General features: G+C 41.7%; 2 protein-coding genes across 3 annotated transcripts in view; both read right to left on the reverse strand.

Moving 5' to 3' along the window:
* The window catches only part of LOC144499668 (LON peptidase N-terminal domain and RING finger protein 2-like), a 37,771-nt gene extending 26,626 nt beyond the window's left edge, over positions 1–11,145 (reverse strand). The window contains exons 1-6 of one of the 2 annotated variants that reach the window (XM_078221932.1): positions 9,542–11,145; positions 3,401–3,519; positions 3,181–3,303; positions 2,680–2,841; positions 1,920–2,127; positions 1,175–1,274 (exon numbers count right to left, since the gene is read on the reverse strand). In XM_078221932.1, coding sequence (XP_078078058.1) covers positions 1,175–1,274; positions 1,920–2,127; positions 2,680–2,841; positions 3,181–3,303; positions 3,401–3,519; positions 9,542–10,217 — 1,388 coding nt within the window. In that variant the 5' untranslated portion in view covers positions 10,218–11,145. The remainder of the gene's footprint in view (positions 1–1,174; positions 1,275–1,919; positions 2,128–2,679; positions 2,842–3,180; positions 3,304–3,400; positions 3,520–9,541) is intronic. The other variant, XM_078221933.1, reaches the window with a different exon arrangement.
* Positions 11,146–11,531: 386 nt separating this feature from the next.
* The window catches only part of chst10 (carbohydrate sulfotransferase 10), an 81,828-nt gene continuing 72,278 nt past the window's right edge, over positions 11,532–21,081 (reverse strand). The window contains exon 7 of the mRNA XM_078221936.1: positions 11,532–12,574. Within this exon, the coding sequence (XP_078078062.1) occupies positions 12,460–12,574 (115 nt within the window). The 3' untranslated portion in view covers positions 11,532–12,459. The remainder of the gene's footprint in view (positions 12,575–21,081) is intronic.

A 21,081-nucleotide genomic window follows, 5' to 3' on the forward strand; every position in this document is an offset into this window, starting at 1 on the left:
GATTCAGTGAAGCCTCCACTATTCATTATGATAGCTCTGGCCCCATGCAAAAGTGAAGCTAACACTAATCTAAATTTACAGCATTTGGATGGTCTGCAAATTTGCACCTACATTTTTTTGTTGGTACAAGAGGTTAGTCTTTTACAGCATTGTTTCCTCCCCACTGAAGCCTAAATTACATTATATGTAAATATATATTTTACATCATAACTCATATGCATCATTTCATCTCCAGTGATGCATATAGAAAACATAGCCACACCCACTTAAAGAAAAAACACCAAGAAAATCCATATTTATGTTTTCTTAAACATGTGTATACAGATAGTAATTTGAATGCTTCAAATTTAGTTTTCCTTGCTAAAGAGGGACTAAGGGATTATAGTGTTAGATGTGGGCTTTCCAAACTTTGAATGTTTATTCTGATTTCTCATTGTCTTATAGTAGTGTTTTACAGTAGTATTTACACTAACAACATTCACATCACAAATTGCCCCGTGAAAATTTATAAATGGAAAAGCACAGGCTGTATTTGGCACAGACCGACACCTCAACGGAACTGACATTTCTAACAATAAACCTCCATGATATTAACCTGTCTTTTTTTCTCTTTACATACAAGGACAGGTCTCTTCAACATTCCTTTATTGTTTTTATTTCAAAATTACAACACCATCAACACTCAACCCAAGAAGATGCTGTTCCTGGTTTAGTCTGATAGCCAAGTGACAGCTGAGCTAGCTCAATGCACCAGAGCCGATCTCCCCTGTCTGGATATTCTAATATACCAAATCTCCACAGCAAAAGTGGTTTTACTGGGTATTTAATTTCTCAGAAATTACTTTGCATTAGAATATCATCTCTCCCCTCACCTACTGAGATATCGGTCAAATATAACATTCTATATTACTTAAGCAGCCTTTAAATGTATGGATTTTAAAAATTATTTTTCCATTGCTAATTTTAAAATATATGTTATGTTCCTTGTGCTTCAGAAGCCTTAAAAAACATTTCATGGCCTTATGTCATTCTGGTCATAAATAGAATATATTCTGGCACTAGGTCCCATTGATTTAAAAATCAATTAATTCTACATTTTATGCTGTGTACAAGGCTAATTTCCTAAACAATTCATTGTACAAATATTCAGAAAAAATGTTTAAAGCTTAAATACCTCATACAAAGCGAACATTCAAAATCAGATGGATCCACAAGTTCACTGGGAATCTCTCTTGATGTATGAAAATTGTCAAACGGCGAAAGCACAAAATCATCTAGTTTGGGAGAAAAATGGTAAACTTTTGAAAACAAAATTTGTAGCTCCCTCCCAGTTGCCTCACTTTTAGCCGGACCAAATTTTGACTAGTTCAATGCTTACAAAATATTCCTTTGTTTCATCTTGGGAAGTTAAAAGATGGATGGAATGATCAATAAATATTTGAGAACACCAACCCCCACTGCCGACCAGAAAGGTGTCAGAGGAGTTTGTGTGCGTGCACATGTCCGCAGTACAGCAGCCGACGAATGTGCGATTATCCAGATGCCTTGAAGTTGGCGATGGGAATTACAGCGATCATTGAATCAGTGCACCAGAGCACATCATATCTGTGCCTTTAAAATCTTGCATCTGCATGCACCTCATGTATGATCCACTTGAAGGTACATGTTTATCTCACACTGTCATTTTTTGTCATTACAAATTCCAACACTCAATCATCATGCAAAATACCTATACAAATTTGTCACACCCCATTTACATCATTTGAGCACATGGTAGTTTTCCATCTACACTGTAAGTACCTTGACAAATCCACTGAATAACCATTGTTTTATCGGCATTGCAACAAATTACTGTCCAAATATGAAACTTCAAAAGCAACTAAGTCAGGGAAGCACTCCCAAAAATCAAAATATCAAACCTTTTTTAGCCATTTTGCTGGGTGCTTTGAAGCTTTGGAAGATCTCTGTATCATGTGATAGCTTTCTCTTTTGGCTGCCATTAGTGAAACTAGGTGGAACTGCTTCAGTTGGCACAGAGGTTTCACCTGGTGTAGCCTTGGACTTTTTCAGTATTTGACTTGATGCGTTTGGCTCTGGTGTTGAAATTTTGTTCATTTTGGAAAAAAGCTAGCAACGAGAAAAAAATGCCAAGTACCTCACAATTTGAAATCTAAATTAATGTGGAGACATATTTACATGTTTTTAAGATAAAATAAATTAGTTGATAGATTTGTAGGAAGGAATCCAAATCTAAGTTATGTACAAGTCACTGTGCTCAAACTAAAAGTTCCTGTAGATACATCACAGTTTCATCTCTACTCAACATCTACAAGCATTTATTGAAGTTAAAAATCAGGTTGATTCTAACCATTATTAACCATCTGAACAGTAAACTAAATGTTACATTTGGGTCAATCTTCTCTAAAGTGCAGCACTTTACCTATCACTTATTACAGTTAACAATTGTCAAGTGAAGCTAACCTAGACTTAACCCATCGAATCTAAACTTGGACTTGGTCCGGAATAAAATAGATAACCACAGAAATTAGGGTCTATAGGCATTACTGAAGAGAGTAGAATACGACATGCTATTTTCTGAGTCTGAACTTAATCAGTTTCCTGTTTGCACGAAACTGTATTCATGTTTATAGACACTTCTAAAAAAGTTAGAATGTATACCTCAGAAGGTCCAGCAACTGTACCATCTTGGGCAATTGATGCAGAACTAAAAGTGCTGAGAAAAGTAGGTTTAAGTCTAATATGAGATGATTGTGATCGCATGTTGGTTGGTAGAGAATCCGGCATATTCTCCAAGACAGGTGAAAACATATCACACAAGATCTATGGTGGAAATGAAAGTCAATATCTTAAGTATGCACAATGAAAAAGTACAATATTTCAAAAACAGTTGGGTGCTAATCACGCTGGCCCACTCTCACATGGGGGAAAGTGAGCAATTATTAGCTAAGCAAATAGATGGACCATGTAGAAAACTTAATTTCCCTCCAAGTGAAAAAGAGAAATAATTTTTAGTCTTTTCTATTTTTGTTGTGTTTTATGTCTAATGTTACCTGATCAGCGAGCTGCACAGATACAAGTTAGTATACCTGTGCCTAACTGGGAATTTATTTAGTTGAACAGATTAATAGTCAGAAGAATAAAGGAATTAACATAAATTACCTTTTGTGCTTTTAGTTTTACAGAATTCCAGTCTGGTCTCAAAGCAATGCAGTATAAATACTCTTTTAAAGCTTCTTCAGTTCTACCCATTTTGACGAGGGCTTGAGCTTTCCAAAAATGCCCCTATCATGAAAACAGATACTAAAGTAATTGAACAATCACAGTGTGAGCAGTGTCAATTGTGCCATTCCAAAAAAATGTCTCTGGTGCAATGCATTACCTTCGCTTTTAGTGGTTTAAGTGTGCATGCTACATCTCCATCACAAAATGCTTCCTCGTATTTTCCTGTAGTTACATAAAGCTCGGCACGATAACATCGCAGCAAGTAGTCATGGGGTACTGAGGAAATATATGGAGGATAAAATGTTATATCAAATTAAATATGGTTGGCAATATAATTTCTTAAGTGGCAATTAAGAATTTCACTTGTACATTTTACAACTGAAACAAGTTTCCTGTGCATATCCAAGATGTTGTGATCTTTCATCCTTTGGTATTAACGCAGGCAATTGTTAACTCTGCCTCCTCATTATTAAAAAGCCCCATACATTCAATTTGGAATGCGGACAATATGTATCCTCTTCTGGCCAGGATAGTGCAAGCGACCAGATTCTTGTACCATAACAATTCAATTTATAACTAATACAGAAAACAACTAATAAATCTAAATTTTGGCCCCCACCGCCCACCCACACCCCTCAGAAACTTGATAAGTAAATACTTAGAACAAAAATACTGGAGGTGGGAATTTCAGTAAAAAGGAATTTTAAGCAAACTGCCTGCTGTGGAGAAATTACTGCAGCCTCTGCTACCAAATTGAAGTAAGTGGCGCTCAAGAATTAAAAATGGCATGCAGAGATTAAAATTTAATACAGCAAATTATCTTCAGAAATGGTCAAGAAACAGAAAACCCATCATACTATTTAAAGCTACAAATTGTCAACTCACAAAAATGTTCAAATTTCAGGATTCTAATGCCCGAAACAATAACCATGAACTTCCAAAGAATAGAACATCTGATATAGTATAACTAAATACAAGATATTTTAAATCTAACTGTTAGTGCTGTGTGCCAGCTCTTTATACATGTGCTTAAAATAGGCTGTTGCACAAACACTTGAAAGTAAATATCATCCAGTTAACAAGTTAAACCAAGTACATTTCCGAGAAAGCTGACTGTACAGAACTAGCACTAGATACCAACACAGTCTACAGCCAGGCCATGACAAATTTTTTTTAAAAGGAGAAAATATAGAATTTTATAAACACTCATTAAAATACATGATCTGCAGGAAAGCACATCACTTGATATTTACATGTTGAAAAAGCCCGATTATGAAACTTACAAAGAATGTGAGACATAGGCCTTTAATTGGTTGCAATAAGTGACAATGGTTATTCCATTTTTAATTCTACTTAAAATTCATTTCTTGTAAGAAAGCTAATAGCCTACACTGAGCAGCTCTTCCAGTGCCTGATGTTTGAAATATTAAGACTGTTTCTCTCCCCGCAGCTGCTGCCAGACCAACTGAATATTTCTGTCATTTTGCATTTTATACGCAAGGCAGTCAATGTTTTCCAAAAGCAATTCACATGAACACAATATATATGATATAGGGAAATGTCCCAAAATGTTTCACAAGAGCATGGTCAGACAATAACTGCTACCCACTCAAAAGGAGATATTCAGCTGAGCGTTTAGTCACCTGTCCAAAAAGATTTTAAAAGATGTAATTTCAGAGCTTAGTGTAGATGGCAGAAAGCATGGCACCAAAGGTGGAGCAAATGGATAGGATGCCCAAGTAGTCAGGGTTGGAAAAACAGAGATCTTGAGAGAGTTATACGGCTGCCAGTGGTTGCAGATAGGGAAGGATAAGTCACTGGAACATAAAAGAACACTGGTGGACCAGGTGGCAATGTAGGTTAATATGCACAGAGGTGGTGGGTAGGAGTGGAAGGAGCAAAGAAGGAGCTTTAAGGAACCAGATGGAAGTGGTAATAAAATCCTGGAGTTAACTTTGTATTCTAGGATGATTTGGGTTGGCCACAACTTTGTTATTTATTAAATTAGGTTCACATCACTTGAGTTTTAGAGTTTAAAAGGCACGGAGTTGAAACATTAACCTTTTTTCCCCCCGCAAGTGTTGCCAGACCTAATAGAAATAGAAACCCTACAGTACAGAAAGAGGCCATTCGGCCCATCGAGTCTGCACTGACCACAATCCCACCCAGGCCCTACTCCCATATCCCTACATATTTACCCACTAATCCCTCTAACCTATGTTTTTCAGGACACTAAGGGCAATTTTTAGCATGGCCAATCAACCTAACCCCCACATCTTTGGACTGTGGGAGGAAACCGGAGCACCCGGAGGAAACCCACGCAGACACGAGGAGAATGTGCAAACTCCACACAGACAGTGATCCAAGCCGGGAATCGAACCCAGGTCCCTGGAGCCGTGAAGCAGCAGTGCTAACCACTGTGCTACCATGCTGGGTATTTCCAGCATTTTGGGTTTTCCCCCCCCCAGATGTCCAGCACGTACTCCATTTCGCTTTTGCTAGGAAAATGCCTTGGGGATTTTCTTTCATTAAAATTAAACTCCCAGAATTGAGTGGAAAGCAAATCAGTATCCCCCCAACCCCATGACACAGTGGTTAGCACTTAGCATTGCTGCCTCACAGCACCAGGAACCCAGGTTCAGTTCCAGGCTTGGGTGACCGTGTGTGGAGTTTGCACATTCTCCCAGCGTCTGCGTGGGTTTCCTCCCACAGTCCAAAGATGTGCGGGTTAGGTTGATTGGCCATGCTAAATTGACCCTTAGTGTCAGGGTGATTAGCAGTGTTAGTGCATGGGGTTATAGGGATAGGGCCTGCGTGGGATTGTGTTTGGTGCAGACTCGATGGGCCGACTGGCCTCCTTCTGTACTGTAGGGGTTCTATGATTCTATTGTGCCAAATGAGACATAGATATCTGTTCTCAATTTGTGAGTTCTCATGACAGACTTTAAAACCTCAAATAAAAAAGATCTTCCAGCCAGCTGTACCCAATCCAACAAGGCTATTCCGATTTGCCACAAATATGAGGCCAGCACATTAGGGACCAGCAGCGCTTGCATCTCACTTGTGTAACATAAAAGCAATTTTGGCCGACAAAGGCAGTGGATAGCATAGCTCCCTCAGAGTTCAAATTCCACTCCAGGATTTGATGACCAAGGAATCTGCATCCATAATACGGCCAAATAGATTGAGTATCAACTTATAAATCCTTCCAACATACGCCAATGACAGGCAGTAAGGAGAGATTCCTGATCAGCTGTGATGGAAAGAAACTAGAGCCTCTACCATTCATTGCTCTATCCACAACATGCACGTAGAAGCGCATGCTGCCACAGCAAGTCTGACTGCTTGGTGGGGCTGGATGGCAGTATGGATCAGATTGATGCCAATAGCATATAGTTTGCTTCCCATTCTGGTTGGGTGGATTTGGGATCTGCCTCATTGCCCTGCTCGCGGTGGAAGTTGTGGCACTGTGGGTCAGACTTGCCTTTAGGCAGAGAAGTCAAGTAGCAGCATTCTTAAAAGAAATCAATGGCAAGCCTTATTCATCCAAATGAGCCTTTACCAGCCCAGATAGTTGATCAGCATGCAATTAATCTGCACATAAAAGCATCAGTCTTTGTTGTGATGGGTCACTTTGATTTCAGCTATGCTATTACAAATAACTGTATCTTTATCATAGCTAAAAATTATTTCAGATTAAACACAGATTTTGACAATCTATGGAGTCCAAAATAAACACTGCTGATTCATTTGAAAAATCTTCTCTTCTGTCAGGAGTGATAGCCTTGGTTCAGTCAGATATTCATGATTTCAAGCCCCACAACAAGATACCTGAACATACAATACTAAGTGCTGCACTAAGTGGTGCCATCTTTTGACAAACGTTAAACAAAGACTGCATCAGTCTGCTCAGGTGACAATAATAAACCAAACAAATACAAAGATGTTTGGTTCAATTCAATGGAATTTTAACCATTTAAAACAGTTTCTGACTTACTTGCAGAAGTCTCACATTTGTGTGGGAGATACAAGGATAAATAGTTTTGTCAGAGATTTACAGCATGGAAACAGGCCCTTTGGCATGGACAAGTTGAGCCTCTCAGTTTTTACCATTAAGCTAGTCCCAATTGCCCATGTTTGGCCCATATCCCTCTATACCCATCTTAAAAGACAAAATTGTACCCACCTCACTACTAACTCTGGCAGCTCGTTCCATTCACCACCAATGAGAAATATTTGTACCGTTGACCCTTTTGTAACTCTCCCCTCGCACCTTAAACCTATGCCCTCTAGTTTTAGACTCCCTTACCTTGGGAAAAGATGTTGACTATATACCTTATCTATGCCCCTCTTATTTTATAGGCCTGTATAAGATCACTCTTAAGCCTCCTATGCTCTAGGGGAAAAAAGTCCCAGTCTATCCAGCCTCTCCTTATAACTCAAGCCATCAAGTCCCGGTAGCAACCAAGTAAATCTTTTCTGCACTCTCTCATTTAATAATATCCTTTCTATAATAGGGTGACCAGAACTATACACAGTATTCCAAATGTGGCCTTACCAATGTCTTGTACAACTTCAACAAGATGTCCCAACTCCTGTATTCAATGTCCTGATCAATGAAACCAAGCATGTCAAATGCCTTCTTCACCACCCTGTCCACCTGTGACTCCACTTTCAAGGAGCTGTGAACCTGTACCCTTAGATCTCTGTTCTGTAACTCTCCCCAACGCCCTACCATTAACTGAGTCCTGCCCTGGTTTGATCTACCAAAATGCATCATCTCACATTTATCTAAATTAAACTTCATCTGCCATTGATCAGCCCTCTTGTCCAATTGATCAAGATCCCATTGCAATCCTAGATAACCTTCTTCACTGTCCACTATGCCACCAATCTTGGTGTCATCTTCAAACTTACTAACCTTGCCTCCTAAATTGTCATCCAAATCATTAATATAAATAACAAACAATACTGGACCCAGCACTGATCCCTGAGGCACACCACTGGTCACAGGCCTCCCAGTTTGAAAAAACAACCCTCTATGTGGGAACTTATGTTTATTGTATTATGAAACACATACCCTCAAATTTTCATCCCTTCCAAACATTTTACCAGAACAGGGTTGACTGTATTTTTGAGTTAAAACTCTTCAAGTCTACAGAAGAAAGCTTCACTTCTCACGACACACTCAATCCTTCAGTTCCTTATGAAATAATCTTGGCTCCACTGACTATGTAAGCTTCTATTTAGTATATACATTTCACAAAATGTATGTATTAAACTCAAGCTTAACAGAAAACACATGCACTACACTCATGAGACAAACTGTGTTGTGTTGGAAGTTGAGTAATTGAACACAGACTCAAATGCCATGGCACTCTAGCCCAAGTGTCACATAAAAGGTACACAAGCTAAATGAAATACACTACAAAATTATCTTTCACTGGAGACTAACTAGTTGGGTTTAGGAGGCTCATCATCAGATCTCACTGACAGGAGACTAATAGTTATGATGTGGAGATGCCAGCGTTGGACTAGGTGGGCTCAGTAAGGTGGCTTGCAACACCAGGTTAAAGTCCAATAGGTTTATTTGGTATCACGAGCTTTCGGAGTGCTAATCCTTCATCAGGTGAGTCACCTGATGAAAGAGCAACGCTCCGAAAGCTCGTGATACCAAATAAACCTATTGGACTTTAACCTGGTGTTGTGAGACTAATAGTTACTGTAGTTCAACAACAAGACTTTTCACTAAAAAATGATTTAAATCATATTTCATTTTCAGTTGTTATATCTTTTTTTTTAAAAAGTGTTTCATCCCAGTTTAGAGATCTCTCTTCTGACCTTGAGCATTCCCAATTTAAACATTCCACCATTGTGCCTTCAGCTGCCAAGGCCCCAAGCTCTGGAATTCCCTCCCCAAACCTCTGCATCTGTCTTCCCTCCTCGAAGACGTTCCTTAAAGCCTGTGCCTGCCCAAGCTGTTTTGGCCATCAGCCCCCAATAGCTCCTGGTGTGGCTTGGTGTCAATGTTTGCTTTAAAGCGGCGTTCCTGTGGGCCTTATTACCTTAAACACGGTCTCAACACAATCTGCTGTTGTTGCTGTTTCAGCCAGTTACGTAAATGAACCCAGAAGTAGGTCACGCGGGTTTGAATTGACCTACTCCGGATCGGCAACAACGCCACAACAACTGGTGTACAATCTGGTCTCAGTGAAGAGACAGCCACCCCTCCCAGAGTCAGTCACTATCTCCCCTACTCTCTCTCACACACAGAGAGGGGAAGCGGCCCCGGCCTTACCCAGAGACACGGCCCGCTCACACAGCCCCAGGGCAGCGGTGTAATCCCCGCTCCTCAGCAGCCCGGCCGCCTCCAGCTGCAGCCGCCGCCCGCGGCACTCGGACGGGAACCATTTCTCCAGCAGATTGCACAGAAGCACATTGAGCCTGAGGCTGGACTCGGGGGAGGCCCGGCTCCCGGCCCCCGGCAGCTGGCAGAGCCGACACTGGCTCACCGCCTCCTCCACCACACACCGCCGGCAGAAAGTGTGGCCGCACGGCATCGACACCGGCTCGAAGAGCAGCTCCAGGCAGAGCGGGCAGCTCAGCGGGTCCGAGGCCGCAGCCTCGTCCTCCTCCACCACCACCCCGGCCGGCTTCCCGGCGCTCTCGGCTGGAGGCTGCGGCCTGGGCAGCGCCTCTTTCAGGCGGATGTTGGCGGCGATGCAGTCCAGCAGGTGCTGCAGCTCCTCGGGCCGCAGCCGCTCCAGGTCCGCGGCGCTCTGGTACGCCTCGAAGGCCTCGCTGAAGCGGCCGCAGCGGGCCAGAGCGTCCGCCTTGCTCAGGTAGAGAGGCCGCAGCGGGCCCAGCTCCAGCAGCTGGCACTCGTAGATATCGGCCGCCAGCTCGTAGTTCATCGCCCGGAAAGCCTCGTCCGCCATCTCCAACATCTCGGTGCGGGCGGCCGGAGCCTCCATCGCCCGGAGTGAGCGGGGCCCAGCCGACAACTGAGGGAGAGGACAAGAGCCGCGGGCCCGAGTCGCTGCTGCCAGCCGAGCACTGCTGCCCGCTCCCTCTGCCGCCGCCTGGGCTTCTGAGTGCGCCCCCCCCCCTCACCAGTCACTGAGCCCCCGCCCGCCCCTCCACATTATATAACCCAGCCAGAGCCAGCAGCTGCTGCTGTGTAAACACCAGAGCCCCGGGGCTTTAAAATTAGAACACTTCGTTTCGAGCGGATTTATTTATGACATAAAGGGTTAGCTTTACACGCCCCCTTTTTTCACCTCCAAATGACAGAAAAACCAATGAAGTAGTGGCATTCCTTTTCAAGGGGAAAGAGGCAGGAAATCTGAAATGAAAGCACAAGGTGCTATCTTTCAAACAACACTGGGTAAAAGCAACTTACTGCGAATGCTAGAATCTGAAACCAAAAGAGAAAATGCTGGAAAATCTCGCAGGTCTGGCAGCATCTGTAAGGAGAGAAAAGAGCTGACGTTTCGAGTTCAGATGACCCTTTGTCAAACTCAGACACTTCTATCTGGATTGATAACCCAATCAAAGCTGTAAAAATATGTTGTGCATTTTGAGAAGTATACAATTTTCGCTTTCTAAAATAAACTTTGATATTATTTGTTATTCCAGCTGCCTTACCTGAGCTTAACCATTTTAGTATGTTCATTTGGAATTGAATAATTGTGTGCACAACTATTTGAAATACTCCTTTAAAACTTATGACCTCCAGCTATAAAGACTGCCTCAAGGCTCAACTCTCTAACCAAACTTTCTGTCATACTCTTTCTTCAACTCCCCATTCCCATCTGTATTTTTTGCACCCTGCACTGATTTTTCATTTATGTATTTGTGAAGTGCCTTGGATATTTCCTCACATTAAAGACAGTTATAATTTTGAATTATTGTTGCTAACTTCTATATATTACTTACAAACTATTACATTTGGAAATTCTTCTATTTCTTAAATGAGTACAATCTTAACTTTCTTAGTTTCAACCTTAGGCATCATCTGATCAGCTGGGTGTGTTTATTGACAGAAAAGGATTCTATTTATTTAATTTGTGATCAGAAGAAGTGAATCATTTATGTATGTGCTTGCTTTCTCAGCAGCAGCCATATTCATAGCTACTTCACTTGTTTACAAATCAATGGATGGATCTTAGGTGCAAACCCACACCTCAATCTGCGAGTAATCAGTCAGTGTCCCTTAAACTCATGATATTAAACATCATAAATCCCCGAAATATCATGAGGTCCTCTTGAAAGAACACATGTTGAATAAAGTTCAACAATATTTTAATGTGACACCGACTTTCTTCTTTAACATAATATAAACACCAGTACAATCTTACTGTGTGAAAATGAACTATTTAAAACATTTCACGTTGCTATGGTGAGGTACATCCCAGCATCTGCTGATAGGGTTCAACAGACTGCTGTTTTCTCTGCCCTGTAGCCTTTGATGGTCGTGGTCACTGAAGGAGTTTGAGTCACTGGCAGAGGGGCAGGGGAGCTCCTGACAACTCCAGGTGCCCTGAGAAGAACTCTCTTTCAGTCTGTGTCTCTCAGTGCAACATGGCACCATCCTGCTTCCCATTGACTGAAGGCACCTGTTGGGATATCAAGAGGCACCAACAACCACTCACTAGCCCACTGCTGCTGAGAGCTCATGGTGCCAGCATTGTTCTGCAGGGTCATGCTGACACCAGGTATTCATTGTGTGGTCTCCTGGGCCTCTTCATAGCAGTCGCTGTCTTCTCAATGCAATAAGTGATGCACTCTTCTACCTGAGACAGCGCAGAGGTCAGGCTGTGGATGGATTCCTCCATTGCCTGCATATGTTTGTTCAAAGCCTTAGGCTGCTTCACCAGATTCTCGCTTGTTTGTCTCTGCAATTCCAACTGATTGAGTGTGACCCTTATCACAGGCACTTCATCCTCCGGGGCACAGGAAGGGGCTGCCTTTCAATTTTCATCTGACTGTTTGTGGCTACAGATCACAGCCTCTCTCATCTGCATAACTGTGCCTGCCAGATTGTGACCCTCAGCCAATGTCATGATTGACAAATGAAGCATAAAAACAATTGCTGGAGTGATGATTTAAAGGACCACTACCATTCATGGGTGCAACAACATGCCATAGTAACCAGAGATGATGCGTAAGCATACTTTCTCCTCACTCTTCATGCCCACCAATCCAAACACAGTGTCAGATATGGACTGACCACTTTGCTCCCTTGTCAGTTCTGCCTCTGTCAGCAGACAAATCTCCAACACTCCACCCCAAGTCTTGGATCTCTTCTTGGTGTTGTGGACCTTTCGTTCTGCAAGCATAGGGGGAAAAAAAGTGAGGGTTCCAGTGATGTTGAGGAGAAACCTTTACTCTTACCATGAGGTGCCAAGTTGCTCAGCTGTCTATTCAATACAGGAATGAGAAAGTGAATCTGGTGAACTGGTGCGACAACAATAATCTCTCCCTCAATGTCAACAAAACAAAAGAGATAGTCATCGACTTCAGGCAGCGTAGTGGAGAACATACCTCTGTCTACATCAGTGGGAACGAAGTAGAAATGGTCAAGAGCTTCAAGGTTTTAGGTGTCCAGATCACCAACAACCTGTCCTGGTCCTCCCATGCCCACACTATAGTTATGAAAGTCCACCAACGCCTCTACTTTCTCAGAAGGAAATTTGGCATGTCCGCTACAACTCTCACCAATTTTTACAGATGCACCATAGAAAGCATTCTTTCTGGTTGTATTACAGCTTGGTATGGCTCCTGCCCTGTCCAAGATTGCAAAAAACTACAAAGGGTCGTGAATGAAGCCCAGTCCATCACACAAACCAGCCTCCCATCCATTGACTCTGTCTAATTTCCTGCTGCCTTGGAAAAGCTGCCAGCATAATCCAAGACCCCATGCACCCCAGACATTCTCTCTTCCACCTTCTTCTGTCTGGAAAAAGAAACAAAAGTCTGAGGTCAGGTACCAACTGACTCAAGAACAACTTCTTCCCTATTGCCGTCAGACTTTTGAATGGACCTACCTTGCACTAAGTTGATCTTTCTCTACACCCTAGCTATGACTGTAACATTACTTTCTGCACTCTCTCCTTTCCTTCTCTATGAATGGTATGCTTTGTATGTATAGCGTGCAAGAAACAATACTTTTCACTGTATGTTAATACATGTGACAATAATAAATCAAATCAATCTTCTCACACTGAGGAAACCTGGGTACACACAGAGGAAGATGCAGATTTCATGTTTTTAATGATTTCTGTACATGGACTTATAAATCTCAATGTTCATCCACAGTTCTTAGTTTCTCAACATTTAGAAAATGCTGATTTATTCTTTTTGGGTCCAAAGTGGACAACCTCAAATTTCCCCAGTCACAGTTTTGCTCATTCACCTAACCTGTCAATGTTCCTTTGCAACTACATAATCAGATCAACACCACTTACTATGCCAACTATATTTGTGCCATCTGTTAACTTAGATATATGGTTGTTTATATTTTATCCAAATCATTGATAAATATAGTGAAAAGCTGTGGCCCCAGTACAGATCCCATGGGGATCACCATCAGCCACATTCTGCCAAATGGAGTAATAGCCACTACCCCACACTCTGTCCCCTAACGTCTAACCAATTCCTGACTCATGTCTGATAGACAGGCACTTCATACAACCATAGCAGACCATTTTCAAAATTACACTGGCAACATCATGAACAGTAAGGCAACCAACCTCATTTTGAGGCTGTTGACTGCATTAATACCAGGTTAATCACAGGTGGAGAAGGTGGTGAAGAAGGCATATGGCATGCTTGCCTTTATAGGACGGGGCATAGAGTATAAAAGTTGGGGTCTGATGTTGCAGATGTATAGAACGTTGGTTCGGCCGCATTTGGAATACTGCGTCCAGTTCTGGTCGCCACACTACCAGAAGGACGTGGAGGCTTTGGAGAGAGTACAGAGGAGGTTTACCAGGATGTTGCCTGGTATGGAGGGGCTTGGTTATGAGGAGAGATTGGGGAAACTGGGGTTGTTCTCCTTGGAAAGACGGAGGATGAGGGGAGACTTAATAGAGGTGTATAAAATTATGAAAGGCATAGATAGGGTGAACGGTGGGAAGCTTTTCCCCGGGTCGGTGGTGACGTTCACGAGGGGTCATAGGTTCAAGGTGAAGGGGGGGAGGTTTAACACAGATATCAGAAGGACATATTTCACACAGAGGGTCGTGGGGGCCTGGAATGTGTTGCCGGGCAAGGTGGTGGAGGCGGACACACTGGGAACGTTTAAGACTTATCTAGACAGCTATATGAACGGAGTGGGAATGGAGGGATACAAAAGAGTGGTCTAGTTTGGACCAGGGAGCGGCGCGGGCTAATTGTTCCTGGTTTCTCGTTTCAAGGCTTCATTCTACGATCATCTTGCTGGTGCCAGTACAGAGTGAGACTGCGGATAGTTGGGAACCTGTCTCGGGGGCAGGGAATTCATATGGTGTTCGTGGAAGTGGAAATGACTAGGGTTGGGAAGCATTTTCCGATCGGGGCCATTGTGATCTCCTGGACTCGTTTCGATCGCCTCAGGGGGTCGGAGAGGAATTTCCCAGATTTTTTTTTTCCCCATATTGGCCCTGGGGTTTTTCACTCTGGGTTTTCGCCTCTCCCTGGAGATCACATGGTCTGGAATGGGGGGGTGGGGGTAAGTTAATAGGTTGTAATGAACAAAGCATCATAGCTGTGAGGGACAGCTCGGTGGATAGGATATTGGTATGTAGATAGGCTGGAAAATTGGGCGGGGATCCTGGATTCAGGATTCAATCCTGGACCGGGGAGCGGCGCGGGCTTGGAGGGCCGAAGGGCCTGTTCCTGTGCTGTATTGTTCTTTGTTCTTTGTTATAATCTGCTCTACTCCTAATGAACTTGCATACCTCTGTGACATCCTTCAGAAATAAAAAAAGTCCCTCAATCTGTCATCATTCATCTGATACCCACCTCTTCTTCTTCACTCCTTTGTTTGCCCCACCATTTGTATGCCTTCAGCAACCCAACCCTCACCCATTAGAATCCTCCTCCAAAAACACTTTGCCTTACCACCTCCTTCTCTTTCTTTAAGACCTTCTTCAAAACTCATTTCTTTGATCAAGCATTTATTCAGCCCTAATATCTGGTACTTTGTGTTATGGACCAGATCAAAAACCCCAAGACCCCAACTATATTTTATTTTTGGCATCAATGTGAGGATAAAATATTTCACTTCAGGTGTGATTTGATTGACACATTCAGAAGCTTTTATCAAAACAAACTTTACTTAACAATATAGTTTAACTATAACAAATTAATTAGCTTAACCATTACCAATTGAAATACTTAAACATGACAAATGACGATTCCTAGCTGCTAAGCTATCTCTATTAGTTCCAATTTAAGTAATATTCCTCATGGACTTAAATCCCTCTTCAGAATCAGTTAGCAAACAATATAGGCATATGTGTTGGTACGTGAGCTCCCAGTCCTCAAGCCTCCAGAACACATCTGTAGAAAGAGATAGAAAGAGCATTAAAGTCATAGAGAAGGTACAGCGCAAGTTCACCAGTGTGATTCACCAGGAAGCCATAGATGTGAGACAAGAGTGCTGAGAAAAGATTTAACATATGGTTTTAAAACCATAGATGTTTTTGATTAATTAAATGGAGAAAAGCGTGCAGTAGATTTTCACCTATAATCACCTGAATGTAAAGTATCATCTGAATAAAGCAAGAGCACGGAGTGGAAAAAAAGGGCAACAAGGATTCATGCCCATAACTGACACATTAAGTTTCAAAAGCAAAATAATGCAGATGCTGGAAATCTAAAATCAAAAAGTGCTGGAAATACTCAACAGGTCAAGCAGCACCTATGGAGAAAAACAGTGTTAATGTTTCAGGTTGATGACCTTACATCGACCTGAAGTTTAACTCAGTTTCTCTCCACAGATGCTGCCTGCCCCACCCAGTTTCAATCCAAGGTAACGGACCTTTAGGATCTAATACTAATGGGGAGGCATAGCGGATATACAGAAGCCTGGCAGTGGAGTAGAAATCTGCAAGTCTGGAAATATGGAGGCCTTGCCAATTTTAACAGCAGGACCTCATTTGAGTAACTTTGAGCAGATGATGCTTGACAGTCAGCCAGAATGACTGCCTGGCTGCTGAATGACAGCAGAATCGATTGGAAGGTTGTAGCCTGTGCAGTCAGGAGTTAGGGAAATCTTCGGAGTGCAATGGGAATTGGGGAGTCAACAATCAGAGCTGTGATCAGAACTGGTGAGGGGGTGACCAAATCAGGGTTGTAATTGCATGAGGAAGAAAAATCAAAATATCACACATCTATTATAAAGGTAGAGGAGATTGAAAAATTCTTAATGAGGCCTGGGGCGAAGCATTCCTGTTGCTCCTGGCATGGAAAGTTCTAAACAGAGTTAATCTTCAGCACTTACTCTAGGCAGCCAGTGCTGGCAGTGTGGTGCATTTGATTTGATTTATTGTCACATGTATTAACATACAGTGAAAAGTATTATTTCTTGCGTGCTATACAGACAAAACATACTGTTCATAGAGAAGGAAACGAGAGAGTGCAGAATGTAGTGTTACAGTCATAGCTAGGGTGGAGAGAAAGATCAACTTAATGCAAGGTAAGTCCATTCAAAAGTCTGACAGCAGCAAGGAAGAAGCTGTTCTTGAGTCAGTTGGTACGTGACGTCAGACTTTTGTATCTTTTTCCCGAAGTAGGAAGGTGGAAGAGAGAATGTCCGGGGTGGGTGGGGTCCTTAATTATGCTGGCTGCTTTGCCGAGGCAGCAGGAAGTGTGGACAGAGTCAATGGATGGGAGGTTGGTTTGTGTGATGGATTGGGCTACATTCACGACCTTTTGTAGTTCCTTAAGGTCTTGGGCAGAGCAGGAGCTCTGTTTGTTAAGTTTAAGTTAAATTATAGTTAAGTTTAAGTTACAGCTTAAGATATCATCTTGCTATGACTTTTGAATATTAACTAGGATCCCTCCTGCCTTTGTAGGAGCCAATTCAATGGTCTGATTAAGGTTTTGTAAAAATTTAAATTGCTGGAAAGTCAGTGGATTAGCCTTCAATTGTATAACAAGAATGGGGTGTAAGGGGTGGGGAACATGGCTGAAGAACCTGGAAGGCTGAGGATGTGGAAACCTTACCAATCTGAATAGCAGGATTTCATTTGAATAAATTTGGACAGAAACTGCCCTATAGCAGAGAGAAAAAACTCCCTCTATTTTCTCTGGTTGGGAAATAAATGATGAAAGATTATCAATTTAAAATTGTTTAGAGAAATTTATCAACACGATAAGTCCTTGGAACATGGAACGTTCTTCCATGTGGTAGACTGCAATATATCTTTTTTGGAAAAATTCAATAAATACTTGAAGCTGAGAAAAGCCACAATGAGACTAACGGGTAGTGGGATTTGGAATATTAGCTTTTCAACCCATGTTCCAACTTTACAATATTTTACAAAAAAAAGAGCTGTGGGTTGTCAAAGTTGATCATTATGGTCATTTGGAAGATGGGTTGGAACCTGAAGAACATAATAAGAACCAATCAGCTCTTAAATTCTTCCATTGCTCAGAGCTCAAAAAACTTGAGGCATAAAAATTTAAATTTATCTGTTTGTTTCTGAGAATTCTCAGTTAAATGTGTATTTCCTTAGCATTTGTACTGCTTTAAATAATATGTAACAGATGTGATAACAGGTACACAGCTCAGAAGGAAGCCATTTGACCCTTGCTGGATTCACGTGAAGATTTATTTTCTCCTATGTTAATTACTGTCACTTTTTGGGATAAGATGGATGCTCCCAGACGTGAAGTAATAACTTGTTTAACTTGATTATTCCTAACATGATACATGTGAAATTGCCACAGATAAGGAATAAGATCATTTGTACGTCTGAAGGTATGATGTATTTAATTTAATTAAGATAATTATGCTGAGATCCACACTTAGAATTACAACAGTTTCAAAATCTCAAATGAGATATGAAAAATCAAAATGTTCTTGAGGACATATACAATCAGACAAATGAATCCTGCAATAAAAGTGGTGGAGTGTTAAGTACATCTGCAGCATAGCTTGTATATCTCATTATTCTTTCAATGCAATTTGCCTTCAAGCGATGTAGGTTATATTTAGAAGTATTTTGAGCCATCTACTTTTAGGAATTGTGCCAGCTTTTCTGCAGCACAGTGGCACAGTGGTTAGCACATCTGCCTCACAGTGCCATGGACCCAGGTTCGATTCCCGGCTTGGGTCACTGTGTGGAGACTGCATGTTCTCCTCATGTCTGCATGGGTTTCCCCCGGGTGCTCCGGTTTCCTCCCACAGTTTGGAAAACATGCTAAATTCTCCTTCAGTGTACCGGAGTGTGGCAACTAGGGGATTTTCATAGTAACTTCATTGCAGCGTTAATGTAAGCCTACTTGTGATTAATAAATAAACTTTAAAACTTTTAACTTTCGCGAACATATGAATTCAGAGCAGGCGTAGGCCATTCTGTCCCTTGAGCCTGCTCTGTCATTTGATAACATCATAGCTGATCTGATTATGGCTTCAACTCTATCTTCCTGTCTACCCCATATAACCTATATGAATTTACGAATTAGGAACAGGAGGAGTTTTCTAGGTTGGCATGTAGCTATAAGATGTCGATGTAAGGGTTCTAATTGTTGAGTCTGAGCAATTTAAATCGAGTTCCCAATCAATATGGGACAATGGGACCAAAGCAGAACACTGATACCAATTTGATACAAAGCTGTCAATCACAAATGCTGAATGATAGCCTGTATAACAAATGAAGATGTCACACTTAAAGAAAGCTCCTCTGAAATTGGAACAGAGCAGAAAGAGTATTACTCTGCAGCTGACAGCATTGTGCATGAGCAGGGAGCATCTGATATTGACACTAGGGAGAAAAATCTGTTCACTTAGCACCGCTTCAAGCAGCGTAACACACTTGTGCCAAATCCCAAAGGCCAGCAGCGCTGTGGACCACACAGGTAGGAGGGGCTGTCTAGTTGCCCCAGAGCAATTGATATAAGTCTGTGTAATGCACCTGGAAGTGGCGCTACATGAATATATTTCTTCCCTGATGCCTGAAATTGGAGAGTTTTCCATTCAGCAGCATTAATATCCATTAAGCATAAACTTAATCAGAAACACTTTTATTTCAAAATTTCAGAATTAAGAAAGAAAAAGCTGTAGTTAAATAACACCTTACCATATCTTCAAAACATTTCAGAATGGTTCATTCAGCAGGGCTCTTTTCTATAAAATTGTCATGTTGGGGTAAATCTGGCTAAGTCGGATTGTGGGAGCACAGCCTTGTGCAAGTACATATCATGATCTCAGGCATGAAGGTCAATGTGCTCCATGTGATTTTCCATTAATTTTAACAGATAGGAAATTATGTAGCGTGCACTTATAACTGCATCTGAATTCCAAATATCCGTTTCCATCACACGAACCTCTGCTCCAGGAGCAATTATGTCCATTAAAACTTACCACTGTCAAATGAAGTTAAACAAGACATGCTGCTATTGATTAGTGCACCACCTTATAGTGATCTTTGCTTTTAGGACTAATATGAGAGCAAACAGAGAGATACATTGCAAATTTCACCTTCAGAAGATTAAATGCTCTAAAATCAACTAGTCTTTTACTTCGACTAAAGTAAAATACTATGGATGATTTAGACTTAAATATAAGACCATGATTAAAAAGTTTGCTGAAGATACAAAAATTAGCGATGCAACTGGTAGTGAGGAAGAAAGCTGTAAATCACAGGGAGATATCAATAGTTTGGTCAGGTGGGCAGAAAAATGGGATATGGAATTCAATCCAAAGAAGCGTGAGATGATGCATTTGGGGAAGGCAAGCAAGGGAATACACGATAAATGGTAGGATACTAAAGTGCCAAGGAACCCACAGATCCCTTATGTTAGCATGATAGGTAGTTTATGACAGGTAGTTTAGTTGGTTAAGACATACGGGGGAATACTTTCCTTTATTAGTCAAACATAGAATATAAGACCTAGGAGGTTATGCCAGAACCATATAAAAATTAGTTATGCCACAGCTAGTGTACTGTATACTGTTCTGGTTTCTACATTATAGGAAGGGATGTGATTGTATTAGAGAGGGTAATGTGGAGCTTAATATGGAGGAATGGAATATTTTAGCTACAAGGAAAGATTGGATCGGCTGGCTTGTTTTCTTTGGAATAGAAGGGGCTGAGGTGAGATTTAATTGCGCTAGATAAAATTATGAGGTGCCTTCATAGAGTGGATAAGAAAGACTTATTTAACTTAGTAGAGAGGCCAATAATCACAGACATAGATTTAAAGCAATTGGTAGAAGGATTAGATGGGAGTTGAGATTTTCTTTTTACCCAGAAGATGTGGGTGTTGTACTATAAGGGTGTAGCACATATAGAACATAGAACAGTACAGCGCAGAACAGGCCCTTCGGCCAAGATGTTGTGCCGAGCTTTATCTGAAACCAAGATCAAGCTATCCCACTCCCTATCATCCTGGTGTGCTCCATGTGCCGATCCAATAACCGCTTAAATGTTCCTAAAGTGTCTGACTCCACTATCACTGCAGGCAGTTCATTCCACACCCCAACCACTCTCTGTGTAAGAACCTACCTCTGATATCCTTCCTATATCTCCCACCATGAACCCTATAGTTATGCCCCCTTGTAATAGCTCCATCCACCCGAGGAAATAGTCTTTGAACGTTCACTCTATCTATCCCCTTCATCAT

The sequence above is a fragment of the Mustelus asterias genome, chromosome 10 (assembly GCF_964213995.1).
Source record: "Mustelus asterias chromosome 10, sMusAst1.hap1.1, whole genome shotgun sequence".
Classification (NCBI taxonomy): Eukaryota; Metazoa; Chordata; class Chondrichthyes; order Carcharhiniformes; family Triakidae; genus Mustelus; species Mustelus asterias.